Source organism: Vespa crabro, chromosome 6 (assembly GCF_910589235.1).
Source record: "Vespa crabro chromosome 6, iyVesCrab1.2, whole genome shotgun sequence".
NCBI lineage: Eukaryota > Metazoa > Arthropoda > Insecta > Hymenoptera > Vespidae > Vespa > Vespa crabro.
In genome coordinates this window covers 10,157,619-10,172,927 of record NC_060960.1, presented here as the reverse complement: position 1 = coordinate 10,172,927, position 15,309 = coordinate 10,157,619, and the positions used below count along the sequence as shown (strand labels likewise).

The 15,309-nt window shown below is 28.2% G+C and overlaps 5 protein-coding genes across 10 annotated transcripts in view; 3 read left to right on the top strand and 2 right to left on the bottom strand.

Annotated features, from left to right (window-relative positions):
- The first annotated feature begins 461 nt into the window (after positions 1-461).
- LOC124425144 (extensin) lies at positions 462-3,940 on the top strand. 4 transcript variants are annotated; one of them, XM_046965080.1, is made up of 7 exons: positions 462-598; positions 981-1,011; positions 1,124-1,200; positions 1,279-1,360; positions 1,491-1,701; positions 1,798-3,197; positions 3,304-3,940. In XM_046965080.1, exons 3-7 carry the CDS (start codon positions 1,124-1,126, stop codon positions 3,511-3,513), a joined length of 1,980 nt encoding a protein of 659 aa, XP_046821036.1. In that variant the 5' UTR covers positions 462-598; positions 981-1,011; the 3' UTR covers positions 3,514-3,940. The 4 variants fall into 4 exon arrangements, with proteins under 4 accessions (XP_046821036.1, XP_046821035.1, XP_046821038.1 ...); XM_046965079.1 differs by having other exon boundaries at positions 471-598; positions 932-1,011; XM_046965082.1 differs by lacking the exon at positions 981-1,011 and having other exon boundaries at positions 478-598.
- A 295-nt stretch (positions 3,941-4,235) lies between these two features.
- On the bottom strand, positions 4,236-6,841 carry LOC124425146 (protein O-glucosyltransferase 2-like). The gene is made up of 7 exons (XM_046965085.1): positions 6,405-6,841; positions 5,940-6,151; positions 5,674-5,885; positions 5,360-5,604; positions 4,903-5,140; positions 4,490-4,789; positions 4,236-4,389 (listed from the first exon to the last, which is right to left on the bottom strand). Exons 1-7 carry the CDS (start codon positions 6,587-6,589, stop codon positions 4,270-4,272), a joined length of 1,512 nt encoding a protein of 503 aa, XP_046821041.1. The 5' UTR covers positions 6,590-6,841; the 3' UTR covers positions 4,236-4,269.
- Positions 6,842-6,910: 69 nt separating this feature from the next.
- On the top strand, positions 6,911-12,279 carry LOC124425142 (cilia- and flagella-associated protein 65). The gene is made up of 18 exons (XM_046965075.1): positions 6,911-7,053; positions 7,160-7,379; positions 7,503-7,768; positions 7,866-8,148; positions 8,209-8,421; positions 8,499-8,703; positions 8,775-9,017; positions 9,087-9,315; positions 9,380-9,736; positions 9,809-9,885; positions 9,970-10,240; positions 10,322-10,534; positions 10,642-10,830; positions 10,908-11,158; positions 11,234-11,486; positions 11,580-11,800; positions 11,864-12,032; positions 12,091-12,279. The coding sequence occupies exons 1-18, from the start codon at positions 6,946-6,948 to the stop codon at positions 12,277-12,279; spliced, it is 3,957 nt and encodes a 1,318-aa protein (XP_046821031.1). The 5' UTR covers positions 6,911-6,945.
- Positions 12,280-12,293: 14 nt separating this feature from the next.
- LOC124425149 (tRNA (guanine-N(7)-)-methyltransferase) lies at positions 12,294-13,736 on the bottom strand. The gene is made up of 6 exons (XM_046965089.1): positions 13,595-13,736; positions 13,326-13,468; positions 13,054-13,238; positions 12,822-12,935; positions 12,644-12,745; positions 12,294-12,483 (listed from the first exon to the last, which is right to left on the bottom strand). Exons 1-6 carry the CDS (start codon positions 13,678-13,680, stop codon positions 12,352-12,354), a joined length of 762 nt encoding a protein of 253 aa, XP_046821045.1. The 5' UTR covers positions 13,681-13,736; the 3' UTR covers positions 12,294-12,351.
- Positions 13,737-14,012: 276 nt separating this feature from the next.
- LOC124425141 (kinase D-interacting substrate of 220 kDa) overlaps positions 14,013-15,309 on the top strand; it is a 21,558-nt gene continuing 20,261 nt past the window's right edge. The window contains exon 1 of one of the 3 annotated variants that reach the window (XM_046965070.1): positions 14,013-14,151. The gene's annotated coding sequence lies outside the window, so the exon portion shown is untranslated. The remainder of the gene's footprint in view (positions 14,152-15,309) is intronic. The other 2 variants (XM_046965073.1, XM_046965074.1) reach the window with 2 other exon arrangements.

The window sequence follows — 15,309 nt, the reverse complement described above, 5'->3', positions numbered from 1 at the left end:
TGTATAAATCTTTAAAAATATATAACAATAAAAATTTCTCATGCTTAATTTCAATCGAATTTATCGAATTATTTTAATTCATTTTACGACATACAATTGCGTTTGTTTTTACATTTTAAAATGCAATACGTAAAATCTTGAAATCTCATTGGTTAAAGGGTAACCATTTGTAAATAACAGTTTCTAAAAGTAATCCAATTGTGTTTGAATGTTGAAATATATTCGATTTATCGAATTATATATCGATGATCCGATACACGAGCATAAATTTTTACATGCAAATTTAGCAAGAATATGAGACGAAGTATATTAGAGCCGGTAAAAAAAAAAAAAAAAAAAAAAAGATTTAGGAATATATTTCTAGGTTCAATTTCAATGGAATTTTAGAATCGATAATCTCTCTCTCTCTCTCTCTCTCTCTCTCTCTCTCTCTCTCTCGCTCCCTGTTTTTTTTCTCTTGTCTTACCAACCTTAAACACGATGTTTTTCATTAATCGTTTCGATTGATTCGACTATAGTAGAGACGACTCGACATAACTCGACGCAACTCGATATGAGAGTCATCGAAATGGAAAGCACCCATTGTATAATTGTATAGGTAATCATTTCGTTTGAGAAATTGCTAGTATATTGCAAAATAACTCGGATCATATGAAACGTGAATCTCGTAAAAGGTGTTAAATTGAAAAAAAAATCTCTAGGATTTTACGTATTGCAAGTGTTTTTTTTTTTTTTTTTCTTTTTTCTTGTGAAATCATATAAATATCATATAATATAGGAAAGAGTATATGCCGAAAGAGTATACACGGATTAGTATAATGATACCGAGAGATATTTAGTATTGTATCATTTATTAGTATGTAAACTTACTAAAGAACGCAGAACGAAATAAAAAGAGGTGCGAATATTTTTATTTTCTCGACGATTCAAGGCTAACGCGAAATTTTTAAAATGTCTGTGACCTTTGCTCAACGCGGCAGACCATCTCTAACGCCAGCGCAAATACAAAAAGTAATGCATAATGTTTTAATTTATTAAATATTATATTTATCCTATGTAGAAGTTTGTGTTGTATTAAAAAAAAAAGATTCTAATAAAATATTAATATTTCAATATTTTCTAGATGCTCGATGAAAACAGTCAACTTATACAGACTATTCAAGAATATCAAAGCAAAGGCAAACCACAAGAATGCATACAGTGTGTACATCTTAAATTAATCTTTGTATTTAAATGTACAAAAGACATGAATTAGAATCTACAATGTTTTCTTTTTAGATATCAACAACTGTTGCACCGTAATCTTGTATATTTGGCATCAATTGCAGATGCAAATCAAAATATACAAGCATTACTTCCGGTAAGATATGATGCAATTATATTTGGATTATATTTACATTATTCCAAAAGACATGTAACATTAAAGAGAAATTTTTTCTTTTCTTTCTTCCTTTTCTTTTTTTTTCTCTTTTTTTTTTTTTTTTAATAAGCCACCACAAGGAATTCCAAATGGACCACAACATCCGATAATCAGTCCACAAGGGCTCCCAAGTGGTCCTGGAAATTCAGCTGGTCCAGGAGCAGACATGCCTCCTAATACACAACCAACATTACCAATGTCTAATTTTAATCAAGGACAGCCTATGACGCAGGGTGGTTATCGTGGACCTGTAATGCCTGGTCAAGGTCCTACTATTAACAGTATGTTTTTAAATATTAAATTTTTATCATTATATTTATATCCATATAAAATTATTAAATAACTAGAAAGTATTAATTATATTTTTGTTTATCAAGGACCTACTGCTGCGCCTGGACCTCAACAATATAGAGGTGGCCCTCAATACTCTCAACAACCAACACAGCAAGCATATCCAGCTCAATATGCAAATCAAAATCCAGGATCTAATTATCAAGGACCTCAAGGAGCTGCATATACACCAGGTCAACCAAATCAATATGGACCACCAAATGCTTCTCAGCCACAAGGATATAATACATCTTCACAACCAAATTATGGCCCTCCGACAACAGTAAATAGCTATGGTCCACAACCAGGTTATCCCCCTCCAGGATCAACTCAGCCACCTGCCGGATATGGGCCTCCTCCACCAAATCAACAAGGCTATCCTCCTTCTAATACATCTCAACAAAACTTTCAATCTAGTGGTCAACAACAACAAACTGGACAATATGGCAGTCCTAGCCCACAACCAAGCTATCAACAGGCTCCATCACAACCACCACCACAAAATGCATATGGAACTGGTCAACCAGGAACTTATCCTCCACCCTCCTCTCAAGCTTATGCCAATAATGTACCTCCGCAAAATTATCCACCTCCTCCTACATCTAGCACAGCTCAACCCCCACAACCAGGTTCACAGCAAACTTCTGGTCCTCAGTCCAGTTATGGTAATCAATCGAGTCCTGGTCCTGGTCCAACACAATATGGTCCAGCTTCTACATCTCCTCCATTTAGTACTGCAGCAGCAAGTGCAGCCAATACATACGCTCAAAGTAGTCAACCAACTAGTACACCATCTGCTTCCACGCAAACTTATTCGCCAAGCAGTGGACCACCACCTACATCTCAAGGTGGAAATTATGCTCCTATTCCCACGCCTTCTGTTTATCCGGTTCATCAAACGCCTCATCCAAGCTCTCATCCAACACATCCGTCTTCGCATCAATCACCAATCGCCAATACATACGTTCAAAGTAGTCAACCAACTAGTACACCATCTGCTTCCACACAAACCTATTCACCAAGTAGTGGTCCACCACCAACATCTCAAGGTGGGAACTATGCTCCTGTTGTTCCTACATCTTCCGTTTATCCAGTTCATCAAACACCTCATCCAAGCTCTCATCCAAATCATCCACCCTCGCATCAATCACCTCATCAACCTCCTCATACTCCGCATCAACCTCCTCATCAACCATCTCATCAACCATCTCATCAACCACCTTCCCATCAACCTTCTCATCAACCTCCTCCGCAATCTCAACAACAATCTCAAAATCCTCCTCAATCCCAACAGCAACAGTCCCCAAGTCCTGCTTCAAGCGGATTTCAACCATCATCAGGTCCGCCCCAGGGTCCAGCACCACCACCGGGACCGCAGCCACAACCAGGTTACGGACCTGCGACAACGCAAACGTATGTTCCACCAACTCCTGGCGGGCAACCACAAGTAATTATAATTTAATAAATAATTTATAATATAAGTGTTCTATCATACATTTTCTTATTCGTTTTATTATATAAAAATAAATAATATATTAAATAACATATTATAGGTTTACACTCCACATCCACCACAGGGAGGTCAACATTATGGACATCCCCAATATCCTCCACAAAGTTATCCACCTCCACCAACAGGACAAGGCTATCCACAATACCCACCACGACCACCAGGTGGACACATGCCTCCTCCACCCGGACCACAAGGACCACCACCACCTAATCAGTATGGAGGATATGGTTATCAACCCCCTCCTCAATAGAATAAACTATTGCAAATTAATCTATAGTTTAAAAAAATATAAGTGTTTTACTCTCTGAGAAATATTTCTTGTAAAATTTTATTTTTACTGGAACAATTCTACTATAGTACTATTGTTGAATGGAAATATTAATCTAATTATTCGATATAATATTAAGAATTTTTTTTTAGTTTTTTTCGGAGTTTTTTTTTGTTTTTTTTTTTTTTGTTTTTTTTTTTTTTTTATTAATATGTTTTATAGATTAAATGATAATGACATTAAGGAAATCGATAGAATATAGAATTTTTCTTTAATTTCGCGAGATGTGTTTTGTGTTATTGTCTTATTTCTCTACATTATGTTATGTAAGAGTAAGTTCTATTAAGATGTATTTTAGCTTTTGTACTTGTCACCATTTCATTAAACATTTCAATTTATGAGTTAATAATGATATTATTTTGTTATTAGAATGAAAATGATAATGTTTCTTTCAAGGATGTATGTAAACTTGACTAAAGCTTTTGTTATTCTATTATAAAAAGAATACTTTTTGAAGGGATCTGGATATAGAAACATATATTCCTCTTTCTATTTCTAAATTACAAAGGAGATGATAATGTAATTTATAAGAGCACATAGTTTATCATGGAATAATGTAATATAGTAAAAATAGTGTTTATAAAAATAACAAAATAAAAGAAATATATTTAGTGTCTTAAACTTAATGATCAAAAAATGTGAAGTTGATAGTTAAAGATTTAATCCATTGATTAACAATTAAAGTTCATCCTTTAAATTTACATCATCAATATTACATTTACAGGAATGCTGTGGTTGTAAAACTTCCTCCATATTATCTAATATCTTGATCTTATTAGTAAGACGTTTACTCCATTCCTAAAATAAAATGATAAAAAAAAGTATGATATTTTATGACAGATAAAAATATAATAGAAAATATAATAAATAATTTGAATAAATGATTCTTGACCCGTACTTGGAGAAGCACGCTGTAGTAACAAAAAATATGCTGCGGTAACAGATTATCTCTTATGAATTGTCTAGAAGTTTTTGAAATGTTTAAAGCAATCTTATCATTTTCTTTGGCCCATTTAATTTTCTCAACTAAATCTGATAAATCCCTTTTTACTAGTACATAATGTGTTTCAGGTATTAAATCATTATAAAAAAATTCATAATACTTAGATTTTTGTTTCAGTACTAAAGAATCTCCTGCTAGTAAATATGGAAATCTGTATGCTGCCACTGTACCATCGATGTTCAGCTGATACTTGTGCTATAGAAACATTAAAATTATAGATAATAAACATATTAATATTTTTTTTTTTTATACATAAAATTTTTGTTAAGAAGATCGATTCTTTATGTTAGATTCATGTACATGTTTACCTTAAAAAATTGAAAAAATGAAATATGACTTTGTGCAGGACCATATTTCTCTATTTCATTCTTAAAAAAAAAGAAATTGGTAAGTGATACATTGAATAAGTCTGGATGTTTCCTGGAAATGTCTATGAGATCAAGACGTTCTCTACGGGCATCACGGCCACGCCAGAATAATTTTTCTATTTTTTTTTCCCATGGGGTATCTGTATTACCTTGTACAGATAACATATCTAGCATTACTCTTTTTTTTTTTGTTTTTAGTAATGCATTCATATTACATAAAAAAGAATTTAATTAAATTATTAACGTTTGTAACTTGTACTATGTAGTATATAGCATAATAAAGTTATTCTTTTTTTTTTTTTCAAAGATCAATTGAACAGATAAATAGAATTAGATATAATAAATCGAATCGGAAATAAAGTGAAACAATATTGATTAATTATTAATTCATTTTTACCTTCCCATAGCTTCTAAAGATGATTCTGTAATATCATATGTTGGCATAACAATATCTTTTGTATCGATAGATCCACACCATGAAAAAATAGGATAATTCACTTCTTCTTTTGGTACAAGCGGCCAATCTCCCAAATTAACAAAAAATTCTACATCTGGAAGGATTACTTTGCGTGCAAGAGAAAGCAATATTGCATCCATAAATATTTTAAATCCTACATGTTGTCCATAACATTTTCTATAAATCTAATATTATTGAATTAAGGATAGATCAGAGTGCAAAGAAAATATTTTAAAATAATAGAAAATGCTTACTCTATTATTTTTTATAATATAATGACAAAGACTAACACTGTTAGGTTTGTCATAATTTTTAATCAAAGTATTACGTATTTTATTGAAATCAACACTTGCGAAAGGAGTAAGATCAGAAGTAATTTGTGCATAATTATTAGGGCATTCATAATTATTTAACCAATCGTTGAAGTTAGTATTTGGACAATAGCATTCTTCCTCGTATACAGGACCTAGAAAAATCTTCAATGATTTTTATGAAAATTTTTAATATTATATGAACCTACCTATAATCTTTAATGGAAGAATTTGTAAATCTTGTCCGTTTACTTTTATATACAAAGTCACATTCAAACAAGTGTTATGAAGTTTATAACGTATAATAAAACTACCATCTTTACAATCAAGGACTTGTGTCCATATATGACACGCTTGTTTGTTCCAAGTTTGGCCTTTTATTACAGCAGTAACAATTCCTGCACCAGGTGAAACAGTTAAGCTGCAGCATATGTCATTAACTATTTTATAAATCAATTTATTATAATTAATTACATTTGTTAAAAATCGAAAAATTCTGCAAGTTTAGATTGTTAAGACAAAAATTTAATATCTCGTATACATGCTCATAAATTTACAATGATTCAATATAAAAAAAGAAACGGTTATTATTTTTATTTTTATTTATTTATTTTTTAATTAATATAATTTAATAAACACATTAACAAATGATATAAACAAAAATATTTACTAACTTTTGTCCTTGTGTATCTACAAGCTGTAAAAAAAAATATCTTGCTCGCATCGTAATTTTATCAGGCTTCAAGCCGGGACCCCAAATTATCGTTTTCGTAGGATTTATTTTAATTTTTGATGATAATACGATATAATTCATTTTTTCAAAAATAATTAATAAAAATATATATGCTAAAAATTTCATTGTTACCGATAACTAATTCTAAAATTTATCACGTATATTTATATGTATGTATATATATATATATATATAATAATTGAAAAATTTTAAAAATTAAATACACACACGAACTTTCTTGTTAGGAATTACTAATCAATTTTTTAACATTTTTTCGCGCTACAAAAGACGCTAATTATGGCACGTGACTATAATACTAGAACTTTAGTTATCTACAAATGTAGATGGCGTTGTATGTAAAAATAAATGGAGCGAATTTTCATGGATTTCAAATAAGTCAAACAATTATTTTCGTACAAGTTTAATAAAGAAGAATAATTTATTAATTTAAATAAATAAATTAAAAAAAAAAAAAAAAGAAAATGTCACAGTACTGCTGTGATACAAAAGATATCAAAATAATTGATTTCGGTGAAGTTGAAATGGGTAAAACGATTATTAAATCAATTAAGATAATGAATGAAAGTTGCGTTAGTAGAATTTATTCTTTTTAATTTCTAATCATATGTCTATTCAATTCATTGTATTCATGGCTTTCATAATTGAAGTAACAGTCTAAATTTATATTTACTTCAGAAAGAACAATTTTATGAAGCACAAAGAGATCCTGTAACAAATCCTATAGATCATGTTTTTAATTTGAAGTCGTATACCTGGACTTTACTACCTGAACAATCTTTCTCCTGTGAAGTACAATATCGACCAGTTGTACCATGTTCTAAAAATGTGGATTATTTTATTATTACTGGCACTGTTTCTACATATATAAAAATTATTGCTTGTGGAACTTGTATTGGTAAATGTTAAATAACTAGTTGTAATTATTTTTTTTTTGTTGTATGTTATATATAGTACTAGTTTTAATTCAAGATTTATATTTATTTATTTATTTATTTATTTATTTATTTATTTATTTTAGGTCCTAAAATTTCATCATCAGCAAATAAAGTTATATTAAAATGTTCAAAAAAATATATGCAAGTGAAAAAACAAATAAAACTTTCAAATCATTCAAAAGTAAAAGCGACATTTGCATTTGATATCGATATAGAACAAAGACACTTTAAATTAGATATCAAACAAGGCATACTTAATCCTGATGATTATAAATATATAACAATAACTTTTATACCAACTGAAGAAGGAATTTATGTATATCATTTACCATGTTTGATATTATATCAGGTAAATTAATTGATCATAATGTTATCTAATTTTATTTTAATACTAACAATAATACAAATATTTATACATATATATGTATATGTGTATATATATATAGAGTCCTATTATTATAAAATTATTTGGATTTTGTACATCGATTCATCACCAATCTGAGATTAACTTAGATTCAGACAAATTTAGTTCGCAAGAACAAAATGGTTTTGAAGAATATATGAGTGATAGTATTAATATTAAGAAAGGAAATTTAGAACTAATATCTTTATCTAAAAATTATTTTGATTGTAGTCAGGTCGATACAAAAAATAAAATAAATAGAACTCACCAAACTGTTTGTTTTACAAATCATAATAAAACGAATTTATTACTCAAGTGGGATCAAGGTAATTCTATTTAATAATAATAAATATTTTTAATAATAATATAAAATGAAAATATTTTAGATGTTACTGGAGTCTTTAAAATAGAGCCACGCATTGCAAAAATATGTCCAAACCATTCTGCTCTGTTTGAAATCATTTTTCAACCTAATGAAGAAAACAATTTATATACAAAGCATTTCATTGGATATTTTTTTGATAAAGATCCAAGAGAAGAAGGAAAAGAAGGAAACAAAATTTTTGTGATTCCTTCCTTTACATGCATACGAGTAATAGGTGAAATCTATTTATAAAAAATAATTTCTTCTGATTATCTACAAAAAATATATAAAAATGATTTATCATGTTTACAGGGCATTCTTTTCCTACTAATTCTGCAGGATGGATTCCTCAGTATGAATTACCATCAATGATTGTACTACCACCATGTATTCCATCACTATCAGTATATACTACATTTGTAATTAAGAAATTTGGCCATTTGCCTTTAATGTTTCGCTTTTTGCCTCCAGCAGATAGCCATTTTGTTGTCAAACCAATGTTAGGAATTATTTATGAGTAAGATTTTAAGATTATAATAACAATTTAATATTAAGATTATAAGATAAAATAATTTTTTAATATTTTAGAGATTATCAGATAGTGGTAGTTCAAATGTGTCCTAAAATGATGGGAGAACATTTATATATGGAACAATGGGCCATATGTTTTAATGGAAATCTAAAGAACAAAGATTATATTAGTTTTAAAGGATATACAGAATATGCAAACATTAGTTTTAATAATAATCCAATAACATTTGTTACAACACATCTAGATACACAGCAAAAAGAACAAATACTTATAAGAAACCTTACTCGTCACATTATTATGTAATATGTTATTGAACTCAATCAGTGTAAATGAATAATTTGTTTTTTATAACAATAAACAATTTATAGGTATGAATTTTTGAATGTACCATCACAATTGATTATTCCACATTTGAAGGGCCAGATCTATGCTAATGATATTCATTCTTATGAATGGGTATTTCATCCTACCGAATGTGGTGAATATAATTTTGATATTAAATGTATTCTGACGATCATACAAAATGATTTACCTGTTGGAGCAGAAATTAGCATAATATTGCATGTTACTGGGAAATGTGAAGCTGGTTTACTTGTGGTAATTCACGTAACATATATTTGTTTAATAATTTATAACTTATTAATATGTTTTAAATTGACAGGCAATACCTAATAAATTGAATTTTGATGTACAACTATATGGAAATACAAAAACTAAGAGTTTTTATCTTTATAACTTCAGTTCTGTCAATATACCTTTCAAAATAATATGTTGTCATAAATCTTGGCCAATAGGATCTATAGAACATGATGTAAAAATATATCCACTTTCTGAGACTGTTCTTTCAAGAAAGTCAAAAAAAATCGTTGTATCTCTTACTCCATACACTTCAGGATTTTATGAAATAGTGATTAAATATATAGTAAGAATAAATTCTTCGACGGATAATATAAGTTACATACAATTACCTCGAAAAATATGCAATGTTTATTGTATGTGTGAATTGCCCACTTTAAAAGTAAATATGCAATACTTTGAAATTTTTCATTTTGAGATTTGATTTAAGAATAATTATAATTTCACACGATAGATCGAAGATGTACAATTTTATGGAATTTGCTCATCAATATCTAAAATTAATTTATGGAAAATAATAGAAGTAAATAGGTATGTTTCATTAAGTTTATAATATTTGTATTTAGACATTATAAAAAGACGAGACTTTATGTTATATTACGTTTCTTTATATAGATTGAATATTATGTTGAAAAATATATTGCCATATGAGAAAGAAACACAAAATATATTTTTCCCGCCAATGTTATTGCATGAAAATCCTGTACGTATAAAATTATATATATCTAATCCAACATCAGTGAATACTACATGGGATATTAAAAGAATACAATTATGCTTTTGTAAAAAAATAAGTAAATCGCGAGGTCTCTCATTTCGATATATGGAATTTGATTGTGTTCATAGGAAAGTATGTTCTATTTATCCACAATCAGGATTAGTAAAGGTAAACAAAATGATCAACTACACTTGTTCCACATAAATTAATATAATTCAATTTTGTTTTCTCTCTCTCTTTCTCTCAAAGCCAAAAGAAATAATTACAATTAATATAGAATTACGTTATTTATTATTGGGAAAAACTCAAGTAAAATGGGATTTAAATATTGGCCATGAACGCCATATTTTTTTGTATATGCAAGTAGAAGCTTTATCAGGATCTGAAAAAGAACTATATTTACTTTATCCACAAACTGTAAAATTGGACACTTATTTTGCCAATAAGAAAGCACAACATCAGGTTAATTATTAAGAGATTTTCTAAATATTATTTTACTATATATTACTATATATATATATATATATATATATATATATATTTCTTTTTAAATTAATATTGACTTTTAGATATATTGGATTTATAATTATACAAATAATTATTTACCATATACTGTGGATATTACTGACCTACATAAAATAAATCAAATCTATCATTCAGAAATATTTGCATGTTTAAATCCAGATGGTATTGCAGAGCCACAATCTCTTACACCTCTTATTTTTAAATATCATCTTAAACAATTTACAGCAATTGAGGTATCAAAATATGACCTTTTTCAATATTGTTTTTTTTGGAGGTATATTATTTTTAAATAAATATAAAATTTATTCAGGTATATCTTCCTATTACTTTCGGCGATAAAAAAACAAAATTATTTATAAGTAGCCAACCATCTATTGTATATCCACCTAAAGTGATAAAAGAAATTCTACCTAATTTTGATGATGATGAAATTAATGAATTACCAATATATTTTTCGGTTGATTATATACACTTATGCACAAGTATACATAGCCGTGTTGTTAAAATATTTGTGATGTATAATGCTACAAAACACGATAGATTTTCCTATACATGGAAAAAGTTTGTAATTACGTTAAATCTTCAAATTCATATTATAATAAATATTCATTAAATAAGTCATCTTTTTTATTATAGTAATAATGTATCAGAATTATGGAATATAGAAGTACATCCCAAAAAAGGTGTAATACAGCCTAGAAAACATCAAAGTTTTCGTGTAATAATTAATACAAAAAGTTTAACTTGTCAAGTAAATATTAGCGTAATTTGTGAATTTATTAATATTAGCCAAAGACGAATTTTTCAAAGAAGTATTTATAAATATAATGAGATACGTAAACAATTGGAGTCAGAATTTATTTTTACAGAAAAAGGTGAACACTTTCCAGTAAGGATTTGAAATAATAGATGTAATAATTATTTGTCAAATATTTAAAAGCATATAATAAATATTTAATAAATGATATCTCTTTTATTTTAGCAATTACCATCAAAACCAGAAGGAAAGCCTGACATATTTTGCAAAGCATTGTCCTTACAATGTAATATATACAGTCCAGAAGATATTCTTTTAAGAATCAAATTAATGGAAGAATTAAAAATGGCTCCAACTGATGAACTTCAGATAGAAGACAATATAAAATCTTCTAATAATTATGGACATACTAAAATGATATTGTTCATTTTAGAAGGAATGATATGGTAATATTTGTGATAATATTATAAATTCTATCTAATAATTAAAAGATCTATACATTTTTCTAGGGATATTCTTAATAGTAGAACATTTAAACATACAATTCAAGAATATGCACTTAATGGACCACACTTGTATTATTCTCAATTTTTTACAAATCCATTAGAAAGTGAAAAATTAATAATGAAATCATATATAGCACCACCAAAAAAGTTAATTGCAACTATATTAGAAAAGGTGAGATAATATTATTCGAAGTTTTTCATATATTAATTTTATTTTGCAATATTTTTAGATGCTATTTTTTATAATACACGAAGAATTTCATTTGGAAACTGAACATTTATGTATACAAAAAGATATCAGGCACTTAAACGATACAAAACTAATACCCGTATTACAAGCAAATGATAAAGTTGAGGATGAATTTTATGATATCTTAAGAAATCGTCTCAAACAATATAGAGTTTCTTTTATGGATTAATAATTTATGAATTATTTAGATCTCAATAAAAAAAATGATATTTATTTTAGCAGATACATAGTGTATCGTACGTTAGCTTGTTTTTATAACATTTGGATCGGCAATTCGTTTAAATATAGCTAAAAATTTATCTCCTCTATTTCTTGTTACTTTTTGGCCTTCTTCCGTACTTTCATAAAGTTTCTCAACTATAGGATCTTTAGCCTTTAATATAACAGAATATTTTTAATTATTGAAATATATTAAATTATATTAAATCATTATGAAATATGAAAATCTTAAGTGAATGTAAAGTTATAAAAAAAAGTATATAAAAAAATTCAATTAAAATAAAGAATAGAATTATTCATTGAGAACCTCTTACCCATTCTTCTTTAGGTATACTTTCAAATAATGGATGTTCTTCAAAATGATGTACCATCCATTCATGTAAATCCTTTACATCAGTTACTGTATATATGATAGCCTTTAAATTCATATTTATTTTGTATTATTATTATTAGAAGGAAATATATATTAGAAATAAAATAACAAATATTTACATCTTCTGCAAGGACATATGCATATTCAGCTAGAAGAGTTTTATTTATTATCCTCCATTTATGTTTTGATCTTTTAAAGTGTGGGTCTGGATATAGAAAAAACATCTTCTTTAGCTATATAAATTGTAAAGATTGATTTAGCTATAGAGCTATAAATTATAAAAGTTAATGAAGAATTGAAGTATCATTATTTCTTCAATAAAGAATCATTTTGTCAATTAAATTCTCATACCTGTCCTTTATGAAAGTAATTGGGTAAATATTTCATAGCATTGGTCCTTAAGCAAGCTATATTTTCATATTGTCCTGGATTTTGAGATCGCAATGCACTTATGCGATCTGTTACATAATCTGATACTTTAACTCTGATTTCCATACCAAGTATTAAATTATTAGGGAACATTGGCGATAAAGTAACTATTTTACAAATATATTATTTTTCTTTTTTTCTTTTCCCCATCTTCAATGTTTAGTAAATTAATATAGAAATATAGTCAAACTTACCAAGGAGGCCTCCATAACCGCAACCAATATCAGCAAATTCTACATGCCTTTGAATAATATCCCTGTTTCTTTCATCGTCTTTATCGTTAGAAAAGTATCGAGGAAAAAATGTGCTCCAATCCATTAAATCTGGTTTTATAGGACTGTTTCATACGTGTCAAAGAAAAGAACAAAAAAAAAAAGAAAGAAAGAAGAATGATTTAAAGTAATCGACAATTAATTGACAAATAATTTAACAAAATCAACATTCTATTAAAGTAATTCCTTACTATTCTATGCAATGATCCGCGATAGGATTGGAATGAGCACGTTGTCTATAATATTTCTTTTGTGGTAATGAGACTGACGTTGACATATTGAATACTGTTATATGTATCAATTGTTACTTTTTAAAGGTTTGAAATGGTATTATTTACATACCACGAATACTTCTTTAAAGAATACAATAAGAAAAGAAAATATTAGAAGAAAAATTATACGCAATTGTAACATACGAATAGCTTGACGTCCATGATCATAAAGAGATTCGCGCGATATATTATATTATGAAAGTAGACACGTGCGGCAGAGAGTTTAGGAAGGAAAAATCAGCTGATAGAAGATGCGAAGCGCCTCCTGGTGAATGACGCTTTGTTCGTTTCATTGCAACGAACGGAAGTAGAAGAGCGTGCCAGTTTGTCGTGTAATACATTGTAAACGTTGGTTTTGTTTTTCCTTGTGCGCGCCAAATGTGATTGTTTCGATGAAAGAAAACTGTCCTCGTGTAATGTTCGTTAACGTTCGGTGCTATTAAGAAGAAAGAATTAAAACCGTGTCTTATTTTCAGGTGAGGTTAGAATTTGTTAATAGCAAAAAAAAAACATCCTGCGTGATGGGGACGTACCCAACTCTTGATATAGAGAGACAGGCAGCTTGATCGATAAAGTTATATTGTAAGGATTCTGTCATTAAACATGTTCACTTCCTTATTCTTTCAATATTTTAAAATACACGAATGTTAAAATGTTAACTGAACGTATATCGAAATACTTATTAATTCTCTTTTGTATTCCTCGAAAGAAATTTATAAAAGGTAGAATGCAACAAAAGATTTGCAATTCCTTTGTTACCGACGGTTTTTTGCAAGCGTGCATTTTTACAGGGTTCATTGTCACGCTTGCGCCTTCTATCTATGTATTCCGATTTGAAAAAAATATCATACCACCCAAAGGGAGTCTTATTATGACAACTTGACAAGTATACAAAAGAAAAAAAAATATATATATATATATATATATATAGAGAGAGAGAGAGAGAGAGAGAAAGACTTTTTAAGATACGTCTTTTCTCTACGAAATTCTTTTTTATAACTTTAACAAATGCTCAACAATAAAATGTATTTTATTGTTTATTAATCATATATACACGAGAAATGGATAATTTTTTAGAAATATTATCGTTCGTTAGGTTACTTCAATCGCGTGTAAACGCGCCAATGAAAGGTTAATTTTAAAAACATATTTTGTATAGACAAAACAACTTTTCTTTCTTTCAATGGAATTGTTCTTGTTATTTTATTATTATTATTATTATTATTATTATTATTATTATTATTATTATTATTATTATTATTATTATTATTATTATTATTATTATTATTAGAGGGACCGGAAAGTAATGTCGCTTTCTTAAATTCGATAAATCGAATAAATCGAAGTACACAATGAGCTGACAAATGACAATCAAATATCGACATGTGCAGAAACGACATTACTTTTCAGTCCACCTAATATTTTTTTTATCTATAAGGAAAAAAAAAAAAAAAATTCATCGCTCAATCAATTTTATTTCAAAAAGTATTTTAACAACCTTTTTTTTGTTCTTTTTATTATTATTACGAATGACAACGAAATCGCGAAGCGTAAACGAATGAACGATCGTCTTTAGAAAAACGTCCCTTTCTTATTGGTCCATTTTTTGAAATGTCGTTATATCTGTTTGTTCT